This window comes from Thalassophryne amazonica, chromosome 4 (genome assembly GCF_902500255.1).
Source record: "Thalassophryne amazonica chromosome 4, fThaAma1.1, whole genome shotgun sequence".
Classification (NCBI taxonomy): Eukaryota; Metazoa; Chordata; class Actinopteri; order Batrachoidiformes; family Batrachoididae; genus Thalassophryne; species Thalassophryne amazonica.
Genome location: NC_047106.1, coordinates 865,274 through 893,062, shown reverse-complemented (window position 1 = coordinate 893,062; position 27,789 = coordinate 865,274). Strand labels below are relative to the sequence as shown.

The 27,789-nt window shown below is 43.0% G+C and overlaps 1 protein-coding gene across 1 annotated transcript in view; it reads right to left on the bottom strand.

The window, feature by feature from the left end:
* Positions 1-1,075: 1,075 nt before the first annotated feature.
* LOC117509340 (presenilins-associated rhomboid-like protein, mitochondrial) overlaps positions 1,076-27,789 on the bottom strand; it is a 32,737-nt gene continuing 6,023 nt past the window's right edge. Inside the window, 11 exon segments of the mRNA XM_034169000.1 lie at positions 1,076-1,205; positions 3,924-4,021; positions 5,950-6,051; positions 13,737-13,807; positions 14,099-14,248; positions 17,046-17,091; positions 17,093-17,131; positions 17,133-17,143; positions 17,647-17,695; positions 21,571-21,704; positions 21,776-21,990. Of these exon segments, the coding sequence (XP_034024891.1) occupies positions 1,082-1,205; positions 3,924-4,021; positions 5,950-6,051; positions 13,737-13,807; positions 14,099-14,248; positions 17,046-17,091; positions 17,093-17,131; positions 17,133-17,143; positions 17,647-17,695; positions 21,571-21,704; positions 21,776-21,990 (1,039 nt within the window). The 3' untranslated portion in view covers positions 1,076-1,081.

Sequence of the window (27,789 nt, the reverse complement as noted above, 5' to 3'; positions counted from 1 at the left end):
GTGACATACAAGCCACCAATCAAATGATCCACTCAGCAGTTACATAACATGCACTGTCACCTGTGGGGCCTCATATGTAGACAGGTGTGTGTCTTTCCAAATCAACTGTCCAATCAACTGAATTTACCCCAGATGGACTCCAGTTAGGCTGTGGAAACATCTCAAGAATGATCAGTGGAAACAGGAGGCACCTGAGCTCAATTTAGAGCTTCCTGGCTGTGAAGGCTGTGAATACTTATGTACAAGAGATTTCTTAGGTTTTTATTTGTAATAAATTTGCAAAAATCTCATAACTTTTTCACATTGTCATTATGGGGTGTTGTGTGTAGAACTTTGAGGGAAAAATGAATTTAATCCATTTTGGAATAAGGCTGAATATAACAATATGTGGAAAAGTGAAATGCTGTGAATACTTTCTGGATGCTCTGTCCTTCAGGCAGTGGACAGGGACAAACGTCCACACAGACAAAGACTCAGATACAGAAATATTTTTATTTATCACTTGATTTAAAAAGGTTTTGAGAAATTCAGCCAATTTTTCTGTTGGAGACCAAACGATTGCGGCAGATTGATCTTTAAATATCGATTTCGTTAAAAACAAAGGTCAAAAGGTGTAAGCAGAGGGGGCGGGGCTTCACTTCAATACAATTCTGGTGGTGTTTACCATTTGATATTTGTCAACATCAGTATTTCCAGCAAAACAACAAAAATAAATAAATCTGACTTATCGACTGACTAGGAGTACCTAGTATTAATTTAACCAGGTTAGTCCTATTATAACTAATGATGTGAACAACTGGTTGCCATGGTGATGAATGACATCTTTTAGGGTTCATCTCCTTGTTTCCAGAGACTAAAGTCCAACAGATCACTTTTATTGATTAGAACAGCTAAACACAGGCAACAAGCTTAACATCTAATAACACTTCACCCGCAAGTTCCGCCTCCACACATACACACACTGACAATCTGCTCTTTGTGACATCACATCCTTAAACTGATGACGCTATGTGACCATGGTGTGAGGCGGGGCATGTTCTGTCTCTAAACATTACAGTTCCAGTCCTGAGGTCTGCTGGTACTAGGCGGAGCCTCCTCCGCCGCCACGACCGCCTGGTCCACCTCGGGTTCGTAGCTCGTGCCAAACCTTCAGGAAGTGTTCACGATTCTTCCAGATCATCTCATGGCCAAACAGGATGTACCAGCTGCGGGAAAGAACAGAAACAAAGAGAATGATGGGAAATCACGAAGGCTCTCACATGAAACCTCAGCAAGCACATTTTTGAACACCGTTTCAAAGTCTCACTTCAGTGCGTCTAAACACCGTTTCAAAGTCTCATTTCGGTGCATCTGAACACAGATCAAGGTCTCATTTCAGTGCGTCTAAACACTGTTTCAAAGTCTCATTCTGGTGTGTCTAAACACCGTTTCAAAGTCTCATTTCAGTGCGTCTAAACACCGTTTCAAAGTCTCATTTCAGTGCGTCTAAACACCGTTTCAAAGTCTCATTTCAGTGCGTCTAAACACCGTTTCAAAGCCTCATTTCAGTGTTTCTAAACACCATTTCAAAGCCTCATTTCAGTGTTTCTAAACACCGTTTCAAAGTCTCATTTCGGTGGATCTGAACACAGATCAAGGTCTCATTTCAGTGTTTAAACACCGTTTCAAAGTCTCACTTCAGTGCGTCTAAACACCGTTTCAAAGCCTCATTTCAGTGTGTTTCTAAACACCGTTTCAAAGTCTCATTTCGGTGGGTCTGAACACAGATAAAGGTCTCATTTCAGTGTGTGTCAACACCGTTTCAAAGTCTCATTTCAGTGTGTGTCAACACCGTTTCAAAGTCTCATTTCAGTGTGTGTCAACACCGTTTCAAAGTCTCACTTCAGTGTGTGTCAACACCGTTTCAAAGTCTCACTTCAGTGTCTAAACACCGTTTCAAAGTCTCACTTCAGTGTCTAAACACTGTTTCAAAGTCTCACTTCAGTGTCTAAACACTGTTTCAAAGTCTCACTTCAGTGTTTCTGAACACAGATCAAGGTCTCATTTCAGTGTCTAAATACTGTTTCAAAGTCTCACTTCAGTGCTCTAAACACCGTTTCAAAGTCTCATTTCAGTGTCTAAACACCATTTCAAAGTCTCATTTTGGTGTTTCTGAACACAGATCAAGGTCTCATTTCAGTGTCTAAACACCGTTTCAAAGTCTCACTTCAGTGCGTCTAAACACCGTTTCAAAGTCTCATTTTGGTGGATCTGAACACAGATCAAGGTCTCATTTCAGTGTCTAAACACCATTTCAAAGTCTCATTTGGGTGTGTCTAAATACTGTTTCAAAGTCTCATTTCAGAGCCTCTCAACATTGTTTCAAAGTCTCATTTTGGTGCGTCTAAACACCGTTTCAAAGTTTCATTTCAGTGCATCTGAACTCCGTTTGAAGGTCTCATTTCAGTGCATAAACACTTTTTCAAAGTCTCATTTAAGTGCCTCTGAACACTGTTTCAAAGTGTAATTTCAGCGGGTTGTCTGAACACCATTTCAAAGTCTCATTGCTGTGCTGTTTCAACACTGTTTGAAATTCTCATTTAAGTGCATCTGAACAACGTTTCAAAGTCTCATTTCTGTGTGTCAAGAGTTTCAAAGTCTCATTTCTGTGCACCTGAACTCCGTTTCGAAGTGTCATTTCAGTGCATAAACACTTTTTCGAAGCCTCATTTAAGTGCCTCTGAAAACAGTTTCAAAGTCTCATTTCAGTGCGCCTGAACACCGATCTAGGTCTCATTTCAGTGCGTCTAAACACCGTTTCATAGTCTCATTTCAGTGTGTCTGAGCATTGTTTCATAGTCTCATTGTGAATTTCTCCTCTGTGAGATCAATAAAGTTTATCTATTTCAGTGCATATGAACCCCATTTCAAAGTGTCATTTAAGTGCATATGAATATGTTTCAAAGTCATTGCTGTGCTGTTTGAACACCACTTCAAAGTCTCATTTCAGTGTGTCTGAACACCGTTTTAAAGATTCATTTCGGTGCATCTAAACAGTTTCAAAGTCTCATTTCGGTGTGTCAACAGTTTCAATGTCTCATTTCGGTGCATCTAAACAGTGTTTCAAAATTTTATTTTGGTGCATCTAAACACCATTTCAAAGTCCCATTTCAGTGTATCTGAACACTGTTTCAAAGTGTCATTTCGGTGCGTCTAAACTCAGTTTCAAAGTCTCATTTTGGTGAGTCTGAACACTGTTTCATAGTCTCATTTCAGTAAAATGGACTGCATTTATATAGCGCATTTCCATCTGCATCAGATGCTCAAAGCGCTTTACAATAATGCCTCACATTCAGCCCGATGTGAGGGTGCTGCTACACACTGGGAGCAATAGGGGATTAAAGACCTTGCCCAAAGTTTTTAATTTAGTGATTTTCCAGTCAGACTGGGATTTGAACTGAGGATCTTCCGATCTCAAGCCCAACGCCTTAACCACTGGACCATCACCTCCCCTCACCTGGACCTATTCCTCAAATGGAGTCACACGTTTGATCTCGTTACCTAATAATGAAGATAATCACTTAAATATCGCCACCTACAGGTCTCTGTGTCCATTACCAGCAGTGCTGTCACTGTAAGGTTTGACGTTGTTGCTGTTTTACAATCATGTGGACGGCTCACGTTTGATCAGAGGACCGAAATCAAATGGAATGCTTTTGAGGCATTTGTTTCGAACCACATGACAACGTCCTGTTTAGCACAATGTCTGGAAAAAAACAAACAAACAAACAATACTCCAGAACAGTGTTTTGAGTTCACCATCACCTATTTGCACTGATTAGGAAATTTTATGCTGGAGAGATCCATTCACTCAGCCTATGTTCCCAGGCTTAAAGCCTAGAAATTAGCCCTCAGCAGGTGTCTCGATCCCGTCAGTCACTCACATTCCAAACACGGCTCCTCCAAGGTGGGCAGCGTGGTCAAAAAACCTCCACCCCAGCACCACACCAGCTGTATCCATGGCAACAATTACCTTCAGAGCCTGGAGGCAGACATGATGAAGTCACAAAATGCTTCTTGGACTCAAGTTTCTTCCACTGACCAAGATTTCAAAATAAAAGCCGATATTCAAAGTAAAGGCAAAAGGATTTTTTTCAGTGTGCTGTATGCGTTCATGTTTGGGTGTCGATATTTTTCAAGTATTTGACTTTGTTTAACCTAACTCAGCCACATGGGGCGTGCAGCCAGTACATTTTGAGTGCGGGTCCCAAGCCCGGATAAATGAGGAGGGCTGCATCAGGAAGGACAACCGGCGTAAGAAAGCGCCAAATTTAAAGATGCAGATAACAAATCAAATTTCCATACTGGATCGGTTAAGGCCCGGGATAACAATGACCGCCAGCGCTGCTGTTGCCCAACAGGGTGCTGGTGAAGAGGAGGAGCAGAAGAAGAGGAGGAGAACGTGTCCACAGACAGCTGGAGAGGAGGAAAACTAGAAGGGTGGAAGTGATAGTCAGGACTTTGAATGCTAGTATGACTGGTAAAGGGAGAGACTTTGTGGTGGAACTAACATGTCCAGGAAAGCATAAGTAGAAAGAGGTTGGTGAAAAAGAATTGGGATAGTCGGAGAGATGAAGAAAGTCGACAGGAGTACAAGGAGATGTGGCGTAAGGTGAGAAGTGGCAAAAGCTACGGAAAAGGCATTTAGCAAGCTGTACAAGAAGTTGAACAGGAAGGAGAAACAGATTAGTACCGATTGGCCAGACAAAGGGACAGAGCTGGAAAGGATGATGTGGAGAGAGTAAATCAGGAAGCACACGGGATAAGTAAAGATGAAGTGAGGGCAGCTATGAAGAGTGGAAAAGCAGTTGGTCCAGATGACATTCTAGTGGAGGCATGGAAATTTAATTTTTTGGCAGATAATACATACAAACACGCAACATGTAAATATGACATTATAAACCAGGATAACACATGAAAGCATAAACGCTTATTTCCAATGTGGTCCTTAAAAAGCAAAAATTAAAAGCGAAACACTCAGTGCAAGTCTGAGCAAAACACAGAAGAAAGAGTGGACTTCTGCTGAGAGGATCTACTTTCAGAGACTGTTTGTCAGTGTGGCTGGGGACGGAGCTGTGACTCGCCCGGTGTGAGCGGAACACTGAGCCCCTCACACCGGGCAGAGAGAGACAGCAGCCGGCCGCCGGGCGGATAGTCAGTCCCCACGTCGAGCGGGCCGTGTGTTTTTAAAAATAGACAAACACACTGCTTCACTTTAAATACACAGTCTATTTCAGATGATCAGCGTGGACCCTCTCTCTTAAAAGGCTTTATTTGACTGTGTGTGTCGCGTTGGAAACCTGGAGCTTTTGGATTAGCCTTTACACAGTTAATGGGCATGCTCTCGTCTTCCTCAGTTTTTTTTCCAGGGATGTTACAGCGCCAAACACAGGCCTGGCATATGTACTACAAAGTTAAACGAAGCTTCGAGGTACAGAATTTCGAAAAATTTTTCGTAATCGAGTTACTCGACTAATCGTTTCAGCCCTAATACAGAGGACAGAGGGTGAGATGGAGACGGATAATCAGCTGTGGCGCCCCCTAATGGGAGCAGCCAAAAGAATAGGAAGAAGAAGACCATGTAAGTGCTTAAATGTAACATTAAAAAATGGAATGACAGGAAATGACCATCATTCACAACTTCCTGTAATACAGCCACACCCCTCCAAAAACAAAAAGTAAAACTTTAAACTAAATCATCAACAAGATGAGCACAGAGACACAAACAACAATATCAAATGGAACCAAACATGAGGGTACCGACATGTACCACGAACAGCCATGTGGGGGAGCCGTACACGTCTGAAGTTTTGTAGGAGACGCAGCTCAGACGGACGTTAGATACACAGACAGACGTCATCCACGGGTCAGATGGAGGCAATATAGGTGCACAGCTGATGTGTTTCTTACGTTAGCGGCGGTGAAGCTGAACATGGGGAGGAAGATGATGGCCAATCTGGCTTCTGGCATTTTGGTACAAACAGCAGCCAGGACGGTCATGATGGCTCCAGACTGTCAGGTGAAAATACAAAAAAGTCAACAGGTTGATGAGTCAAAGTGTCACTTTCCTCTTGGTGTGGCGAGTTATGATTTGCATGTGCATTCGACTTCACGTGGTGCTGGCTAACATGCTGCACATGTGTAGGTTAGAACTTAAGTCCGACTTGAAACATGACTCTGAAACCCAGGGTGATGAGACGCCAGCAGTCAGTGGCTGCAGTTTGTTTTTCACCGGCTGAGAACCAGCGGGGTTCCTGATTGGCTGAATGCTTCACTGACAATGATAATGTCTGTTGTTGTAGTTTCAAAAACCTCTGCTAACATCTGCTAACTATAAACTTCATTAAAATAAATAAATAAATCACGGCTTCTTCAGAATGGTTTAATCATAAAATCTTGCTGGTAGTTCGGCCATTTTAGTGCCATATCAAGAGTTTAATGTTAAACTGAACCCAAGATGCATCTTAAGGGTAAGGATAAACTTTATTAATCTCACAGAGGAAAAATTCACATGTTACGTCAGCTCTTAAAAAACACACAAGGTGGGTGCAAGTAGAGGAAAATGTTCATCAAACAGCGTGTACAAGGATAAGCAATAATAATACTTGTAACAGTACAAGACATAAGAAATGAGGTAGAAATAGAATATATATATATATATATATATATATATATATATATATATATATACATACACATATATACATACATATATATGCACACACAGTAGTGTTCAGAATAATAGTAGTGCTATGTAACTAAAAAGATGAATCCAGGTTTTGAGTATATTTCTTATTGTTACATGGGAAACAAGGTACCGGTAGATTCAGCAGATTCTCACAAATCCAACAAGACCAAACATTCATGATATGCACACTCTTAAGGCTATGAAATTGGGCTATTAGTAAAAAAAAAAAGTAGAAAAGGGGGTGTTCACAATAATAGTAGTGTGGCATTCAGTCAGTGAGTTTGTCAGTTTTGTGGAACAAACAGGTGTGAATCAGGTGTCCCCTATTTAAGGATGAAGCCAGCACCTGTTGAACATGCTTTTCTCTTTGAAAGCCTGAGGAAAATGGGACGTTCAAGACATTGTTCAGAAGAACAGCGTAGTTTGATTAAAAAGTTGATTGGAGAGAGGAAAACTTATACACAGGTGCAAAAAATTATAGGCTGTTCATCTACAATGATCTCCAATGCTTTAAAATGGACAAAAAAAAAAAAAAAGACGCGTGGAAGAAAACGGAAAACAACCATCAAAATGGATAGAAGAATAACCAGAATGGCAAAGGCTCACCCATTGATCAGCTCCAGGATGATCAAAGACAGTCTGGAGTTACCTGTAAGTGCTGTGACAGTTAGACGACGCCTGTGTGAAGCTAATTTATTTGCAAGAATCCCCCACAAAGTCCCTCTGTTAAATAAAAGACGTGCAGAAGAGGTTACAATTTGCCAAAGAACACATCAACTGGCCAAAAGAGAAATGGAGGAATATTTTGTGGACTGATGAGAGTAAAATTGTTCTTTTTGGGTCCAAGGCCCGCAGACAGTTTGTGAGACAACCCCCAAACTCTGAAATCAAGCCACAGTTCACAGTGAAGACAGTGAAGCATGGTGGTGCAAGCATCATGATATGGGCATGTTTCTCCTACTATGGTGTTGGGCCTATATATCACATACCAGGTATCATGGATCAGTTTGGATATGTCAAAATACTTGAAGAGGTCATGTTGCCTTATGCTGAAGAGGACATGCCCTTGAAATGGGTGTTTCATCAAGACAATAACTCCAAGCACACTAGTAAACCAGCAAAATCTTGGTTCCAAACCAACAAAATTAATGCCTCACAGATGTGAAGAAATCATGAAAAACTGTGGTTATACAACTAAATACTAGTTTAGTGATTCACAGGATTACTAAAAAAGCAGTTTGAACATAATAGTTTTGAGTTTGTAGCGTCAACAGCAGATGCTACTATTATTGTGAACACCCCCTTTTCTACTTTTTTTTTTTACTAATAGCCCAATTTCATAGCCTTAAGAGTGTGCATATCATGAATGCTTGGTCTTATTGGATTTGTGAGAATCTACTGAATCTACTGGTACCTTGTTTCCCATGTAACAATAAGAAATATACTCAAAACCTGGATTAATCTTTTTACTCACATAGCACTACTATTATTCTGAACATTACTGTATACACCCATACACATATGCACACACATACGAGGTCTGTCCAAAAAGTATTGTACCTTTTTATTTTTTTCAAAAACTATATGGATTTGAATCATGTGTGATTACATCAGCCAAGCTTGAACCTTCGTGCGCATGCGTGAGTTTTTCCACACCTGTCGGTTGCGTCATTCGCCTGTGGGCAGGCTTTGAGTGAGCACTGGTCCACCCCTCCCGTCTGATTTCTTTTGTCTGAGAACTTGCTGAGAGACTGCCGCTTTGCTCCAAGAAATTTTTTTCAGAAACTGTTAGAGACAGGCAGTTGGAAACCATTCGATAGATTCAGTTGGATATCGGTGAAGATTCTGTCGGCGTCACGCAGATTATGGACTGTTAAAACCTTTTTAAAGATGGCCCACAGCGGCGGAGGGCGCGCGGCGCACCGAGCGGCCATCGACAGGCTGGATCGACCAGATCATTTCTAAACTGAACGCTGTGTTGATCCGGGACATCATGTGACTACCACAGAAATGGCAAGAGAGCTGGACATAGCACTTTTGTGGCACATTCCACTGTTACAGGAGATTTTGTAATGAAAGACGTGCGGAGGATTTCGCGCGTCGGCACGAAGCAGCTCAGGGTGCGCAGCAAAAAAAACACCTCCATCTTGGAAGTCTCACAGGACATGTTGGGGCATGTCCAGCTGTTACACAATTTCTCGGATACTCACTCGACTGAAAGCCATCGAAAGCCGTCTGAATCTTCTGAATGGTTTCCAACACGGAGGTGTTTTTTTTTGCTGCGCATCCTGAGCTGCTCCATGCCGAAGCGCGAAATCCTCTGCACATCTTTCATTACAAAATCTCCTGTAACAGTGGAATGTTACTAATATTATACGGGTATGTAGGAAGGAATATTATAGTAACATATTATATAATAACAAAAACAATATTAAAGGAATATGGGATATATTAAATAGCATTATCAAAAATGGTAATAAAAAACAGAGTTACCCTCAGTATTTCATTGATAATAATGTCAAGAAGGAAAATAAGGATGAGGTAGTCAAAGGTTTTAATAATTGTTTTGTAAATATTGGACCAAGCTTGGCAGAAAAAATTCCCGATTCCCAACCTGAGGATTGGGATAATAATCTCATAGAAAGAAATCCCTGTTCAATGTTCCTCACAGCAGTGGATGGAAATGAAATTATAGACATTGTGAATAATTGTAAATATAAAACATCTACCGATTTAAATGAAATTGATATGGTGGTGGTAAAACAGGTCATTGAATGGATTGTAGAACCATTAACATACATCTGTAAGTTATTTCAAACCGGTAAATTTCCCAATCAAATGAAAATAGCTAAGGTTGTGCCGCTGTATAAGACTGGGGATAGACACCACTTCACAAATTATAGACCTGTTTCTTTGCTTCCACAATTTTCCAAATTATTAGAAAAGTTATTCAATAATAGATTACACAAATTCATAAATAAACATAAATTACTTACTGATAGTCAATATGGATTCAGAGCACATAGTTCAACATCACTTGCATTAATAGAATCAGTTGAGATTACAAACGCCATAGACCACAAATTACATTCAGTTGGAATATTTATAGACCTTAAAAAGGCTTTTGATACAATTAATCATGACATATTAATCAATAAACTTGAACAGTATGGGATTAGGGGGTTGGTGTTGCACTGGGTGAGAAGCTACTTAAGTAACAGAAAACAGTTTGTGAAGTTGGGGGAATATACATCATCATGCTTGGACAATGCTTGTGGCGTCCCACAGGGGTCAGTATTGGGTCCAAAACTGTTTCTAATTTATATAAATGATATTGTCAATGTTTCCAAAATATTAAAATTAGTATTATTTGCAGATGACACAAGCATTTTTTGTTCAGGGGGGGATTTGCAGGAGTTACTGAGGAGGATCAGTATAGAAATGGGAAAATTGAAAATATGGTTTGACAGAAACAAATTATCATTAAACTTAAGTAAATCAAAATACATGTTATTTGGCTATTGTAATACAGACATACAGGTTCAGTTACAAGTCGAGGGGGTAGATATTGAAAGGGTACATGAAAATAAGTTTCTGGGGGTGATAATAGATGATAAGATAAACTGGAAGACTCATATAAAACATATACAAAGTAAACTGTCAAGAAGCATTTCAGTTCTAAACAAAGCGAAACATATTCTGGACCACAACTCACTCCGCATTCTTTACTGCTCACTGGTTTTACCATATTTACAGTACTGTGCAGAGGTATGGGGTAATACTTATAAAGGTACAACACAATCACTATCAGTAATGCAGAAAAGAGCTATAAGAATTATTCATTTTACTGGCTATAGAGATCATACAAATCCACTATTTTTACAATCCAAATTCTTAAAATTCACAGACTTGGTTCATTTTCAAACAGTACAAATTGTGTATAAAGCAATAAACAATTTACTTCCAGCAAATATTAAAAATATGTTTTTTAACAGATCAGGGGATTACAATCTGAGGGGGAAATTTAATTTAAAGCATCAGTGGGCACGAACAACATAAAAAGGTTTCTGTATTTCTGTCTGTGGGGTGAGGATGTGGAACAGATTGGGAGTGGGGCTCAAGCAATGTCCAAGCATGAACCAGTTCAAACAGCGGTACAAAAATATGGTTTTTTTCTAGGTATAGGGAGGAGGAAGGGTAATGAGGGTTAGGGTGTTTTTGTTTTTTGCTTCGGCTTGTAAATATATAGTATTTTGTATGTAAGTAGGTATGTGTAGGTGTATATTTATGTTTGTGTATATATATGTGTATATATGTATATGTGTATATATGTGTATGTATATGTGTATGTATGTTGATGTGTGTATGTATATATGTATATGTGGCAAAGGGTATTACTGGTTGTGGGGAAGAAGGGGTAGGGATAAATAAGCTGATGCTTCACCCTACCCCTTTTCGGACATGTTGGGTACACAGTAGGAACTTTTTTGTTGTTGTCTTTACTGATCTATCTTGTAATTGTTGTTGTATCAAATGTTCGAAATAAACAGTTTTCATTCATTAATTCATTCATTCATTCAATGTGCCACAAAAGTGCTATGTCCAGCTCTCTTGCCATTTCTGTGGTAGTCACATGATGTCCCGGATCAACACAGCGTTCAGTTTAGAAATGATCTGGTTGATCCAGCCTGTCGATGGCCGCTCGGCACGCCACGCGCCCTCCGACGCTGTGGGCCATCTTTAGAAAGGTTTTAACAGTCCATAATCCGCGTGATGCCGACAGAATCTTCACCGATATCCAACTGAATCTATCGAATGGTTTCCAACTGCCTGTCTCTAACAGTTTCTGAAAGAAATTTCATGGAGCAAAGCAGCAGTCTCTCAGCAAGTTCTCAGACAAAAGAAATCCGACGGGAGGGGTGGACCAGTGCTCACTCAAAGCCTGCCCACAGGTGAATGATGCAACCGACAGGCATGGAAAAACTCACGCATGCGCACGAAGGTTCAAGTTTGGCTGATACAATCACACGTGATTCAAATCCATATAGTTTTTGAAAAAAATAAAAACGTCTGTTACTTTATGGACAGACCTCGTACATATGCATATACGAGGTCTGTCCGTAAAGTATCGTACCTTTTTATTTTTTTCAAAAACTATATGGATTTCATTCATATGTTTTTATGTCAGACATGCTTGAACCCTCGTGCGCATGCGTGAGTTTTTCCACGCCTGTCGGTGACGTCATTCGCCTGTGAGCACGCCTTGTGGAAGGAGTGGTCCCGCCCCCTCGTCGGATTTTCATTGTCTGGAAATGGCGGAATGAAAAGGACTATTTTTCCATCAGAATTTTTTCAGAAGCTGTTAGAGACTGGTACCTGGAAACCATTCGAAAAATTTATCTGGCTTTCAGTGAAAATTTTACGGGCTTCACAGAGAATAAGGACTTTAACTACAGGTTTAAGGACCCCTTTAAAGGACGGTCGGTGCGCCGCGCTGCGAGCTGCGACGATGCGGCACAAACCACTGGATCATTTCTAAGCTGATGGCTCTGTGGATACGAGACTGTCGTGTGCTCTTTCTCTGGTTATCACAAGAGCTGGACATCAGCCATTTTCTGGCAGATTTCACTTTTAACAAGAGATTTTGTCATGGAAAGCCGCGCGGAGGCTTCGCGCGTCACGACCGATTCGCTGATGAAGCGAGACAAAGGAACACCTCCGTTTCGGAGTGTTAGAGGACAAGTTGGGACATGTCTATCTCGGCTTTCAGTGCTTACCAGTCGAGTGAGTATAAAAGAACTTGTGGAGAGCTGGACATGGATGCTATAAAAGGGGGGGTTCTATTCTCTCTCACGTGATCTTCCTCCTCCAGATTGCAGCGTGGGGAGTGGGCGCGTGCGCTTGGTCCTGGCTTGGTCCTCTGGCTTATTTCGCTTCCTTTTCTTTTTATTTTTTAAATAAATACCCTACTAAGGGTTTGAAAAGTCTGTCACTTCCGCGTGTGCCTCACTTTTTGTTGTGGCTTTTGAGCCGGGTCGTAACAAATGGGGGCTCGTCTGAACAGTTTTTTGTTGTTTTGCTTTCCCTAGACTCGTGTTGTGGCGCGCGGTAAAATTTGGGTTTTTGTGCTTGTTTGGCTGCGACCTGCTTTTGAGGAGAGCAGGTGTGTCGGTGTGGGGCGTGGATGCTCACAGTAGGGTGCAGTGAGGATGCACGGGAGCATGTTTGGTGTTCTTTTTTTTGGATGGCATGGTGTGTTTTGACGGACACAACTGAGGAAATATAGGTGAGTGACCTGTTGCTGCTGGTGCACGAGTATTGAGCTCTGTTTTGTGGCTGTGTCTCCTGGTGAGGTAAGAGGCTTCGCTGCTTCAGGCGTGACCTGAAGCAGTTTTTTTTAAAAAAAAAGAGACACTTGCGCTGATTTTGGCCTTAAAACATTTTGAAGTGTATTTGTGTGGTGGTGCCAAAATTATTGTTTATACTGACCATAATCCATTCACGTTTTTTGGCCTCCGTTAAATTTCAATTTCAATTTATTTTCATTTATATAGCGCCAAATCACAACAGAGTTGCCTCAAAGCGGTTAAAGCGGCTAACCAGCGTTTGGTTCGGTGGTCTCTGTACCTCCAAACGCATAATTTGGCCATAAAACATATTAAGGGAGCAGAAAATCTGGTAGCGGACGCGTTGTCGCACGCCCCTCTATAGGAGCCACATGGCACAGGGTCCTGGTGAGACCTGTGTTTTGTGGGGGGGGGGGGGGGGGGACTGGCCCCTGCAGCTGTCCTAATGTGTTTGTTGTGTCATTGTCTAAATATGTGTGTTGTGTGTTCTGAGGTCCTGGCCACCAGGAGGCGCTGGTGTTGTCTTCTGCTCTGGGCTATAAAAGGAGGGGCTTTCGTCTTCTTTGCGCGCTCTGCTTCTTCCTTCTACGTCTTCATTCTGAAACTCTCTGAAAGCCGTACATCAAACTAAAGTCAAAGGATGCGACAGAGCAGTAGCTTACCGCTCCCAGTGACGGGCCGAACCTCCCCGTGGCCGTCTTACACACATAGCTGACGAAGGTAGAAATGACCCCTGAGAGCAGAGAAAACACAAACACACCTCTGAGCTTTTGTCATTTACAATCATCTCAAAAACTTACACTGTGTTCTGAATGCATTTAACATTACAATGTACTTCAGAATGAGGCATGCACCAAACTGCCCCCTACTGGCCAAGCTGCAGCAGGTGTGAACAGAAAATGACTTATCTCGCAGCTCTTCAAGTTATCTGTCCGTAAGTATGATATCCATGTTAAAATCAGTACGTGGAGCCGTGGTTTTCTCAAGCAGGTCGACACGGAGTCAAACCTGGTCCAGCTGGTACCTGCAGACAAATAGACGGCCATGAACTGTTCTCGTCCCAGCATGGACACAGCACTGCTGGAGAAGCTCCAGAGGACATACATGTTGGCGGCCAGGTGCAAGAATGAGACATGGCTGAATGTGGATAGCAACATGGGTAAGCACAGCGCCCCTGCAGGAAAACAAGAAGAACAACAGACAGTGACTTCAAACTTTGACATTTTGAAGGAGATGACTGTTATTGATCCTCCTCAGCAGACTTTATAGAAGACATAGTTCAGAGGAGTCATGAGCTGGACTACCAACATGTAGACCAAGGTTTGAGTCCCAGTCACGCTAGCCGCCTTTGTCCCTGTGGTTCCCTGGACAGAGAAAGGATAACAAGAGACTTGATGGTGAATGAGATGTTCAGGAAAGTATAAGAAGAGGATGGTGAAAAAGACCTGGGACAGTCATAGAGATGGAAAAAAAAAAAAAAAAAATCGACGAGAGTACAAAGACGTGACGTAACGGTGAAAAGAGAACTGGCAAAGGTTAAGCAAAGTATATACAGCAGGTGTACTTGAAGTTAAACACTAAAGAAGAAGAACAGGGCTTGTACCAACTGACCAGACAAAGGGACAGAGCTGAAAAGTATATGCAGCAGGTTAGAGCGGTAAAAGATGCAGATGGTAATGTGCTGACAATTGAGGAGAGTGTGTTGAGAAGGTGGGGGAATATATATATATATTATATAATATATATATATATATATATATATATATATATATATATATATATATATATTATATATAATATATATATATATATAGTATATATATATATATATATATATATATATATATATATATATGAGGAGGTGAATGAATATCAGAGAGAGAGAGAGGAAAAGGCTGGATGATGTGGAAGAGACCAAATCAGGAAGTAGAAGAGATTATAGAAGAGATTAGTAAGGAATAAGTAAGGGCAGTTATTAATAAAAGGATGCAGAGTGGAAAGCAGTTGGTCCAGATGACATTCCGGTGTAGGTGTGGCAAAGCATACAGTTGTTTTTTATGAAATGTAATGCTCTAAAAATCATGATGTAATATAGGTTGTACTTCTGACACAGCCCCCTGGGAGTGTCACCCAGGGAGCTCCTCAACTGAATAAACTCCAAATCAAGGCACACGTGTCTGTTGCAGAGAGAGGCAGAATAGTGGTTCGAAATGCAAAACCATTTATCACTGAATGTATTTCCACTAACACAATAAGATGTCCAAAATCCCTAAAAATAAGTTGCATAAAAATATGTACAAAAATAACACAAGAACAGCAATTACTGTAACAATCACCAGAGGGCAGCACAAGGCCACCCAATTGGATGCCCAGCGCAGCACAGACAGGACACCCACAGCAGCGAAGCAAACAGCAGAGCAAAACAATCGACAAAGTAGCAGTAATGTCTGGCAGCGCATCAATCCGCTGCCCCACTCCTCCCCACCACAGACCTGCAATTTAAATGGCACATGAACAGCCAGAGGAGAGGGTTCCGCCTCGTCACTACACAGCAATCCGTCTGACCCAAATAGCACAGCACACACTACCGGAAGTCAACCCCACACCGGAGCATCCAGTCGGTAATAACACAACACCGCGAGCGCCAAGCAGCGCGCACCCGCGGCAACTCCAACAGAAGTATCTGTGCAACACCACCATTCAAATAAACAATCACTAGCGCACATTTCCAGAAAGCCCCGCAGCCGTGACCAGCACACCGAGCTTCCCTCATGTGGAAGTGGAACGTCACACACCTGCAGCAAATCTCCAGCAACGACAGACAATCAAAAGAGGAAAGCTGCGTGGCCCAACGTTGTTCAGTAGCCCCAAGCTTTGCAGAAGACGAGTGACTCAATGGATTGTTGTCAATATACACAACACAGTAGAGAAGCTTGAATCTTCGACTGGACTTTCAGATTCAAGCTTCTCTACTATGGAAAACCACCTGGACAACTGAGAGCCTACACAGAAACTACACAACACACCTTTGGCCCAACAAATACTCCCTAAACTTTTTCAGTCACTGCCCACTCGAGTGCCAAACTTCATAGAAGAAAGAATTGTCTTGGTAGAGATGGCAGTGGAGTTTCTAACCAGTTTATTTAATAAAATCTTGGAACGTGAGAGGAGTGGAGACAAACTGTGCTGGTTCCTGTTTTTAAGAACAAGGGTGATGTGCAGAGGTGCAGAACCTACAGAGGCCCAGCATGAAGTTATGGGAAAGAGTAGTAGAAAACAGGTGTGCAGTGCAGTTACAAAGAGTAGAAGTGGTGAAAGTAGATGAGTTTAATATTTGGGGTCAACTGTCCAAAGTAATGGAGAGTGTGGTAGAGAGGTGAAGAAGAGAGTGCAAGGCAGGGTGGAGTGGGTGGAGAAAGGTGGCAGGAGTGATTTGTGACCGAGAAGAATATCAGCAAGATTGAAGGAGAAAGTTACAAGACAGTAGTGAGACCAGCTATGTTGTACGGTTTAGAGACAGTGGCACTAACAAAAAGACAGGAGGTGGAGCTGAAGATGTTGAGATTCTCTTTGGGAGTGACAAGAATGGACAGGATTAGAAATGAACACAGAGGGACAGCTCAGGTGGGACGATTTGGAGAACAAAGTCAGAGAGGTGAGACTGAATTCTGGAGGAGGTTCATGGATGTGCTGAGGGAAGACATGCAGGTGGTTGGCATGACAGACGCAGAGGACAGTGTCAGATGGAGACGATGATTGGCTGTGGGACCCTCCACACCGAATGAGAAAAATAATTATCATTTGCCTATTAAAAGTCCTGAACTAATGACAATTGCTCCTGTGGAGGACCTGATACCAGTTCTTTGGACCATGTATTTCTGGTCCACAAAATCAGCAACTGTTCAATAACAGAACTGGTTCACAACAGTTAAGTTTGTGAGATCAGAAGTGGTGTGAGAACAGATACCTACTGGAGGTGGGGTTGGAGGTGAAGTACTTCAGCATGGAGCGCTGCAAGGGACGGGACTCTCCAACAGCAGAAGACCAGCGCGTTGGCCAGCAATGATCCCTGGGAAGAAATGAGACGACCATCAATCAAACAGTGTGATCACATTACCAATCAACATAAAGGCAGAACTAAATCAACACAGACTACAAATGAATGTGGGTTCAAATACAATTTAAATTTAAAACTGATCAGCTTCAAACAGAGCAAATGATTTAGGCAGCCAACAATTCTGAGAAAAAAGCTCAGTGGCACATTTCTTCCTTCAACAGCAGTCGGGTTTGGAGAACAGGTCAGACAGCAGGTACTGGTACCTCACATCCACCACACGATGGAACCGTCCTGGGTCTGAAACACTAACCACCCACCCACACACCCACAGTGTTGCTGAACACCCCCCCAGCTGTAACTTCAACTAAATTTTTTTATCAGTTTAGTGTTACAAAAATACATTTTCAGCTAGCGGATTAGTGGTTATCGACGCTAACTTTCGGTTAGCCGTGCCCAGTCCAAAATACTGGCGGGCTGTGTGCTGTCTTGTTGAATCCCCAGAAAAGTGTCTTAACCTGTCACGGTGCGCTGACCTTCACTCAAACTGTTCCACCATCGATTAATCTGAAACACAAACGGAGGCAGAACAGCTCTAATCTGTGTGGTCACCATGGCAACAGCTCAGATGTTCCCTTGAGGGCACTTCTTTCCTGTCAGACGGTGTCACAATTAAAACATTTCATTTGAAGGCTGGAGCAGCTCGTATTTCTTCAGATCTTCTCCAATTTACTGGATGGTGCATTTTTTTTCCCTTCTTACAGCCCCTGAAAAGAGACACAACAACGAGTGCAGCCTTGTTAAGGAAACATATGTGGTCTCATCTCCCTCTTTGTTTAACCCTCTGGAGTCGAATGATTCACGCTCGTGTCAAAAGTCACAGATCTAACATAAGCAGATGTAGCACAAATCTGTTCCACTCTGAGGATCTGTTTGAATGTGTGGAGTGGAGACTTCAACCTCCAAACCACTTTTTAAATTTTGTTATAGCCCAAGTATAACTTGAATTATGATTAATAATTTACACAAGTTTTTTTGGGATGATTTTCTCATATTTGCTGCACGTTTTGCTGACAGCTGCAGCAAAACAACTCATTTCATCCTTTCAAATAAATTATTAAGAAAATCATACATTGTGATTTCTGGATTTTTTCTTTAGATTATGTCTCTCACAGTGGACATAAACCTAAGATGAAAATTTCAGACACCTCCATGATTTCTAAGTGGGAGAACTTGCAAAATCGCAGGGTGTTCAAATACTTATTTCCCTCACTGTATGTATATATATATCTCAATTTTTTATATAGCGCCAAATCACAAAAAACAGTTGCCCCAAGGCGCTTTATATTGTAAGGCAAGGCCATACAATAATTATGTAAAACCCCAACGGTCAAAAACGACCCCCTGTGAGCAAGCACTTGGCTACAGTGGGAAGGAAAAACTCCCTTTTAACAGGTTTCTTCCTGTTAAAAGGGAGTTTTTCCTTCCCACTGTAGCCAAGTGCTTATATATATATATATATATATATATATATATATATATATATATATATACATATACTCAACAAAAATATAAACGCAACACTTTTGGTTTTGCTCCCATTTTGTATGAGATTAACTCAACGATCTAAAACTTTTTCCACATACACAATATTACCATTTCCCTCAAATACTGTTCACAAACCAGTCTAAATCTGTGATAGTGAGGACTTCTCCTTTGCTGAGATAATCCATCCCACCTCACAGGTGTGCCATACCAAGATGCTGATTAGACACCATGATTAGTGCACAGGTGTGCCTTAGACTGTCCACAATAAAAGGCCACTCTGAAAGGTGCTGTTTTGTTTTATTGGGGGGGGATACCAGTCAGTATCTGGTGTGACCGCCATTTGCCTCATGCAGTGCAACACATCTCCTTCGCATCATCCGTGAAGAGAACACCTCTCCAATGTGCCAAACGGCAGCGAATGTGAGCATTTGCTCACTCAAATCGGTTACGACACGAACTGGAGTCAGGTGGAGACCCCGATGAGGAAGACGAGCATGCAGATGAGCTTCCCTGAGACAGTTTCTGACAGTTTGTGCAGAAGTTCTTTGGTTATGCAAACCGATTGTTCCAGCAGCTGTCCGAGTGGCTGGTCTCAGATGATCTTGGAGGTGACATGCTGGATGTGGAGGTCCTGGGCTGGTGTGGTTACACGTGATCTGCGGTTGTGAGGCTGGGTTGGATGTACTGCCAAATTCTCTGAAACACCTTTGGAGACGGCTTATGGTAGAGAAATGAACATTCAATACACGAGCAACAGTTCTGGTTGACATTCCTGCTGTCAGCATGCCAATTGCACGCTCCTTCAAATCTTGCGATATCTGTGGCATTGTGCTGTGTGATAAACTGCACCTTTCAGAGTGGCCTTTTATTGTGGGCAGTCTAAGGCACACCTGTGCACTAATCATGGTGTCTAATCAGCATTTGGTATGGCACACCTGTGAGGTGGGATGGATTATCTCAACAAAGGAGAAGTGCTCACTATCACAGATTTAGACTGGTTTGTGAACAATATTGGAGAAATGGTAATATGTATGTGGAAAAAGTTTTAGATCTTTGAGTTCATCTCATACAAAATGGGAGCAAAACCAAAAGTGTTGCGTTATATTTTTGTTGAGTATATATATATATATATATATATATATATATATATATATATATACACACACACACACATACGAGGTCTGTTAGAAAAGTATCGGACCTTTTTATTTTTCGCAAAAACCTGATGGATTTGAATGACGTGTGCTTGCATGAGCCAACCTTGAACCTTCGTGCGCATGCGTGAACTTTATCACGCCTGTCGATTGCGTCATTTCCTGGTAAGCAACCGTTTGTGTGAGGATTGTGCAGTGTGCTCGGCGGATTTTCATTTAAAGTTTAAAGACGGAACGACTGGAGCAGTGCCGCATCAAATTTGCCAGAAACTGGGCGACATCCAGGTGGAAACCATCGGATGATTCATACAGCTTTCGGTGACGATCCTCTGGGCATCACACAGATGAAGGAGCGGTATAACCAGTTTAAAAGACGTCCGCACAACGGTGGAGAGCGAGCCACGCTCTGGCGGCCATCAACATGCTGAAATGTCCAGATCATTTCCAAAGTGAACGCTGTGGTGATGCGGGACCGTCGTGTGACTATCCGAGAAATTGTGGAAGAGGTGGACATCAGCACTTTTTCGGCACATTCCACTGTGACAGAAGATTTGGCCATGAAAAGAGTGGGTGGTGAAATTTGTGCCGAAGGAATCGGCACAAAGCTGCTGACAGCGGAGCAAAAGCGCCACCGTGTTGAAGTCTCACAGGACATGCTGTGACATGCCCACCTCTTCCACAATTTCTCGGATAGTCACATGACTGAAAACAGACAGACAGAGAGACGGACACAGACAGACAGACAAGCACACAGACAGAGACACACAAACAGAGAGAGACACACAAACACAGAGACAGACAAGCACACAGACAGAGACACACAAACAGAGAGAGACAGACAAACAGACAGAGAGACAGACAAGCACACAGGCAGAGAGACAGACAAGCACACAGGCAGAGAGACGGACAAGCACACAGGCAGAGAGACGGACAAGCACACAGGCAGAGAGACACACAAACACACAGAGACAGAGAGACGGACAGAGACAGAGAGACAGACAAGCACACAGAGACAGAGAGCCGGAGAAGCACACACAGGCAGAGAGCCGGACAAACACACAGGCAGAGAGCCGGACAAACACACAGGCAGAGAGACAGACAACACAGAGACGGACAAACACACAGACAGACAAGCACACAGACAGAGAGACACACAAACAGACAGAGACACACACAAACAGACAGAGAGACGGACACACAAACAGACAGACAAGCACACAGACAGAGAGACACACAAACAGACAGAGAGAGAGACACACAAACAGACAGAGAGACGGACAAGCACACAGACAGACAAGCACACAGGCAGAAAGACGGACAAGCACACAGGCAGAAAGACGGACAAACACACAGACAGAGAGACAGACAGAGAGACACACAAACACAGACAGAGAGACAGACAAGCACACAGAGACAGAGAGACGGACAAACACAGAGACAGAGAGACGGACAAACACAGAGACAGAGAGACGGACAAACACAGAGACAGAGAGACGGACAAACACAGAGACAGAGAGACGGACAAACACAGAGACAGAGAGACGGACAAACACAAAGGCAGACAGACAGAAACACACAGGCAGAGAGACGGACAAACACAGAGAGAGACAGACAAACACAGAGAGACAGACAAACACACAGACAAACAGACAGACAGAGAGACGGACAAACAGACAGACAGACAGAGAGACAGACAAGCACACAGACAGAGAGACGGACACGTCTCGTTTGTTGACTCACCTCTTTGCGGAGGCCTCCATGTTTTGAAGGTCGCACCTTCTCCAGCCAATCAGCTTGAATGGCATCAAGTAAACTTTGCACTCGGGACTTCAGGGACTCGTACTGCCAAAACCGCCGCTGAACCGAGGAGCAGCCTTAAACTGACATTGGAGTCAGAACTGTCCACGTCCAAGCCTGATGACATCATGGTGACTGTCAGCTGCACCTACCCCCACAGTGAACACCAAAGGTCTGAGCAGCCTTCTGAAAGTTGGTGGTGAGCTGGGCGGAGCCTGCAAGTCCCAGCTGGGGGCAGCAGTCCTACGGTGCGCGGAGGGCTCTGTGTAGGTGGACCCAAGCTCTTCTTCAGCCTTCCTGGACTCAGGTTTCCTGGCTGCTTTCCTGAAGCCGCATCGCTGCTGGAAGCTGTGGCTCCACCTGCTGGTCAGAACCGAGACAAGATGGAAAATTACTTTCCATCTGTATTTTTTTTAATTTATTGCTCCCATGACCAGATCACAAAAAACAGAAGAAATACTAAGGTGATCACCGGCCATTAGCCCTAAGCTTCACTAACAGACCCAGAATTTAGATAAAGTTGAGGCCGCGGCACGCTCCGTTTACTAATAAAATGAATTAAAAGAGTAAAAAGCATAGAACTATACTATGCCAGTATGCTAGCTATACGAAAAGAAAAAAGTGCATCTTAAGTCTGGACTTGAAAGTCTCCACAGAATCTGACTGTTTTATTGATGTGGGCAGATCATTCCACAGAACAGGGACACGGTAAGAGAAAGCACTGTGACCCACAGACTTCTTATTCACCCTAGGGACACAAAGTAGTCCTGCACCCTGAGAACGCAAAGCCCGGGCCAGTTAGGTCTGGGTATCAATCAAAAATTTTCGATACCGCTTCCTGTATGATACTTTTTTCAATACCAATTTTATAAGATCAATTCTAAGAAAAAGAAAATTACATTACACATAGTACAAATCTTGAGTTTTATTTTTCAGCTTTGGTAATTTTCCCTCCAAGCAGTTTTCTTACAGAAAAACATCTGCAACAAATTTCCAGTGCAAAAGAACACTTGAACACTCTGTAGTTCTTGCCAAAAGCATTTCCTTTCAGACATTTTGGCATGAATGTCTCTCCATAAAATCTGAGCTGAGCTCAGCTGCTGCATGTCAGCGCAGAACGTCTCATTTTGGGAGGAAAAAACATTTTGATTGATTTGCAGTTTGTTGTTTGAATTACAACGTTTGGAAAGAGGTGTCATTTGATTTAAAACGGTGATTTGCTTTGAAGTTATTAATTCCGACCGGACTCTATCTTTCTAATGTGATTCACTCGGCAGAGAGCTGCACACCATTTGGAGCTGTTTGAATGGAATGTTTCTTTCTCGCAACAAGACAGGAGTCCCATTTAGTGACTTTAATCTGCACAAAAGTGACTCACAACTGACATATTTTAATGGCTCTTAGAGGAGTTAAGAAGCGGATTTGCTGGCTTCTGAAAGGCAGCGAAGCAAAGAACCGAAGCAGTGGGGTCAGAACAGTCCTTCCTTGCGTCAAGCTTCAAAATGATGCACGTATAGAGCTCTTGTGTGTTGTATCGGTCAAATGATTTTTGCAACCCGCGGCCATTTTGGATTACCACGCGGTGGCTGCTGTGATATGATACGTGCATCTGGTGAACAATTGTAAAGGCTTTTATTCATGTTTACTGGAGCACAGATGCTTCAACATTGGTCAACTTTTGTGCTATTGTCAGTTGTTCAAACAGAGGTGATAAAAATGAGGCAGGTCGTCATTTTAGAGACTACCAGCTGTTATTGTGCATCAAGCAGTGGAGTGTTATGAGCTTTCTAAGAGACGCGGGAGACCTGGCTCAGCATTTGTGAAGCAAAGTTTCTGACACTAAATTTCACTACTTTGTTCTTGTACTACTCTTACGAAACTGATATGGTTAGAAGCACATTAACATCTTCTATCATCGCTTCAAATTTGGAGGCAATTTCATTCCTAAATGGCGAAACAATGACTAACAGAAATCAGAGTATTTTCAGTTAGTTTTCAGCAAAATGCCAGAAAAGGTTTAGGGTCATCGGGTTAGGGGAGACAAAATTTTTTTCTTGGCCTTAGGCTAAGAAAGTTACTGATGGAGTGAGGCACTGCCCCATGTGCTGCAGAAAGATGCAAATTGAAAGATGAATGGATTATCGGGGTCGAAATGCATTTTTTAACCTACTTGCATTGGTGCTAGTGTAGCAGGATGGATGACCTTAATGATGTTCAGCTGGTGGATTGAGTGCAGCTAATTGTGGTAGGGGAGTGTTTCTTATAAAGATGGTAGTGTGCGCTCTTCTCTTTCTCTTTCTGGAGAAAGACTGCAGGTGTTTGGACGTGTTCCCTTCCACGTTCCCGTGAAGACAGGTAGGCGCCGGCCACAGCTGCAGGCTCGTTGAGGTGTGTTGAGTGTTTAAGGAAATGGTTTTGTTGTTTAGAGACCTCTCTGTCGTTGGCGGTGCGCTGCTGAGAGTTTGTGGTGCTGTGGACTCTCTGAGGTGGTGTCGAGTTACAGCTGATTGCTGTGACGGTTGGTTCGGTATGTACAGCACGAAGTTAAGCTCCTCCTTCAGATATTTGTTGTTTATATTTATCTGTTTAAAATGTAGGATTTTGGACCGAGCTGTGGAAGGAGACGCCCTGCTGCTTTGCTCTGGTGCTCTGCTGAAAGATTTCGTCCTGTGAGGCCGGTGGATGTGCCCTGTTGGCTGCGGTGGCTTTACGCTCAGTGTGGACATTTGGAAAACTGCTTCAGGCTGACAACTGCGTGTGCTGCTGGGCTGCATGATACAAGGGCGCCCTCATGCGACTATGAACAGTAGTGTTTTAAATTAGTACTTATAAATTTGACTTTTTAACTAGAAATCTTATTGTTAATAAATTCTTGTTTTGTGTTTTGGGAATCACTTCTCTGTCTCATTTGCAACAAACCTGTGCATCTTAAGTTGAAGTTACTCAAATTCCCCTCAGTGAAACTCCCAGTGGTGGTGTCAGAAGTCTGACATATGTTTAATCATGATTTCTAATTGTTTTGATCATTGGGATTAACTTGTCCGCTTGCTACATTTGGTGTCAAGAAAGTGGGATGCAAATTGAGACTAGGTGTGTTCTGTTTGTTTTTTGTGAAGTAAAAAAAAAAAAATTTGTTTTTTTCTCTGTTTTCCAGAGCAAAGCAGCAGGTGGCCTCAGTGCAAGTGAATTCCCCTATTTTGGTTGCATCCTTTTTGTGGGAAAGTCTCAGGTGGTATGATGGCAGAGGAAACGCAGGAGCTGAGAGAGTTAGGTCACTCAGCTAGGGTGGAGAATGAGAGGTTGAAGCAGGAACAGGCAGAGGCAGTGCCTGGCCCGAGTATAGAACCCTGGTCTAAAGTGGTCCTCCAGTGGTAATGCCCCAGTAATGGAGAGGTTTATTTTTTACCCCGAGATAGAAAATATCCCATGTTAATAGCAAGAGCATTCAGACCCATTAAAGATCATTGGAGTGTTGCAGGAGCTGTATGGGGATACAGAATCTTATGTAACACTTCAAGAGGCCTTTTTCTCCCGCAGACAGCGTGAGGGAGAGACTCTATTAGGGTTTTCATTGGCATTAATGAGTCTGATGTCATCTGTTAAGCAGCGCGTGCCTAATGGTGTCCCAAATGCAGAGGTATTGCTACGTGATCAGTTTGTTGAGTGTGTTTGATGGGTCACTTCGGTGGGAGTTGAAGCAGTTTGTGCGCCGGCAGCCTACCACTACCTTGTTGGAGGTTAGGGGTGAGGCAATTAGGTGGAAACGAGAGGGTTTTCCTGGAGGTACGAAGGGTAGTCATTTTTCCATCCAGTCTGTTGTGGGTACTCAGTGCGGGGTTCAGGGCAGTGGCTAGGTAGAGGCTGGTTCTTTTCAGGCCTCGGAAGTACAGGAAGTAAGGGAGATGCTCCAGTGGCAGCAGGACCAGTTGAATCGGCTGACTCAGACAAGTTACTGGCATAGGTTTGGGTAGGACAGGTGATAAGGTAGTGTCCAAGCTTGTGTCACCATGTCCTCATTTAATGGTGAGTATGGGGGGAGTTGGGATCCCTTGTCTGATAGATACAGGATCTATGGTGTCAACTATTCCAGAGTCTCTTTTTCGTCAGCAGCTAGAGCCAGGGAGTTTGGGGTGGCTGAAATTGTGTCATTGGCTACAGCTTAAAGCGGTTTATGGCTTAGCCATCCCTTACCTTTGCTATTTGGAGTTGGATGGGGAGCTTTGTGGTAAGCTGTTGCCAGCATGTGGCATTCTGGTTGTTAAAGATGTGCCTGGTGTGTCTCTGCAGGCTTCTGGGGTCCTGGGAATGAATGTCATCCGCAGGTGTTATGGGTAACTTTTTGGGCAGTATGTGATTTCCCTGTTTGATTTGCCAGCGGTGGCGGAGGCTCCTGAGTATGTCACGCAGGTGTTTCAGAAGTGCCACAAGGCTAGTGGTATTGTGGATCAAGGAGCAGGGAAGGTTAAGGTTCATGGGGGAGAGGCTTGTCAGATTCTGGGTGGTGTAATGAAGTTTGTTAAGGCTACATGCTCAGAGCAGTATTCTGGTGGGGCGGCCCTGTTTGAGCCTGTGGAGTCTGGCTTGCCTGCGGGACTGTTGGCATCTCCTGCATTGGTGCAGGTGTAATGGGTTATAGCCTACATTCCGGTGGTGAATGTGGGATCAGAAGATGTGTGGCTATGTCCCTGAGCTATGATTGGCACTTTAGAGGAAGTGCGGGTTGTGAGTCTGCCTGCAGGGGTTGCTGAGGTGCCCCCGGTGGAGGCGGTAGTGGCCTCGCAGTCCGTTTCTCCATCAATGCAGGATCAGATTGCAGCCCTGGAGTTGGGTCACTTACCTCTGGAAGTACAAGGTAAAGTGAGAGCATTGTTGGGTCAGTTTAGTTCTGTCTTTTCAGCCCAAGATGGGGACCTGGGTTATACTGACCTAATATCGCATGAGATTCCGCTCCTGGATGATGTTCCAGTGCGACAGCGGTACCGCAGTATTCAGCCATCTGAGTATGAGGTTGTCAAAGATCACATCAATCAGCTGCTTGGAGGACAAGTCATTAGGGAGAGTTGCAGTCCTTATGCCTCTCCTATTGTGCTGGTTAAGAAAAAGGATGGCAGTTTGTATATGTGTGTTGACTACAGGCTCTTGAATGGAAAAACTAGGAAGGATGCCTTCCCTTTGCCTCGGAATGATGAGTCCTTGGATGCCCTCACTGGGGCGAGTGGGTCTAATCAGGTTCCTGTGGCGGAGGCTGATTGTCACAAGATGGCCTTTTGCACACCTTTTGGTCTGTTTGAGTGGAACCGGATGCCCTTTGGCAGGGCTGTACAGTGTGAGCGTTTTGCTCGCATATTGCGCCTAAAATTTGATTGTGCGAGGAAAAAAAATAAAACGGGCGCATGTGTGCGAGAATGTATTTCAACCCTTTCATTCGCATTTTGCTCCTAAAATATATACAGTGCTCCCTCGCTATAACGCGGTTCACCTTTCGCGGCCTCGCTGTTTCGCGGATTTTTTTTAGTCCAATTTTGCATGCTTTTTTTTTTTTTTTTTTTTTTTTTTTTTTTAACAGTGCATTGTGTTCTGCGGCCTCATCAAGCAGCCGGTCGCGACACCACGAAGGAAGAGCACGTGCATTTTGTTCTGCGTGTCTGTTTATAAGAACCTTCTCACTCAGGAGAAAAAAGAGCGCCAACAACTACCCATAACTGTGTTCTTCACTCAGAAAAAGACACCTGCAGCGAGGTGTGACTCAGTGGAAAAAGACGTGACAGCGCAGCGGCGCCAGGACAAAGAGGCGCGATCAGAGGAACTGTGAAATACTGGTCAGTCACTATTAATAATTTCTTATGTGTCCAACCTCGTACGTTGATCGTTAAAATTAAATTCATTAGTTCTAAAAGCCATCATAATTATTTATAGGAAAACGTTCTATTTTTATTTCTCAAACAAATGTTTGGGCCTGAAAACAGGTTGGTCTTATTTTTCTACTCAGGTTTGAACTTTGAGAGTGTTTACACACAAGAGAAAAGTGAGAAAATGTTCATACCTGATCACCGCTGGACTGATAGTATTGCACACCGGGCATTTGCCCGCTGGCCTGATGGCCTACTGGCCTGCGGATTTTTTTTTTTTTACTAAGTAAAGCGAGCTGTGAGCTTTTCATAC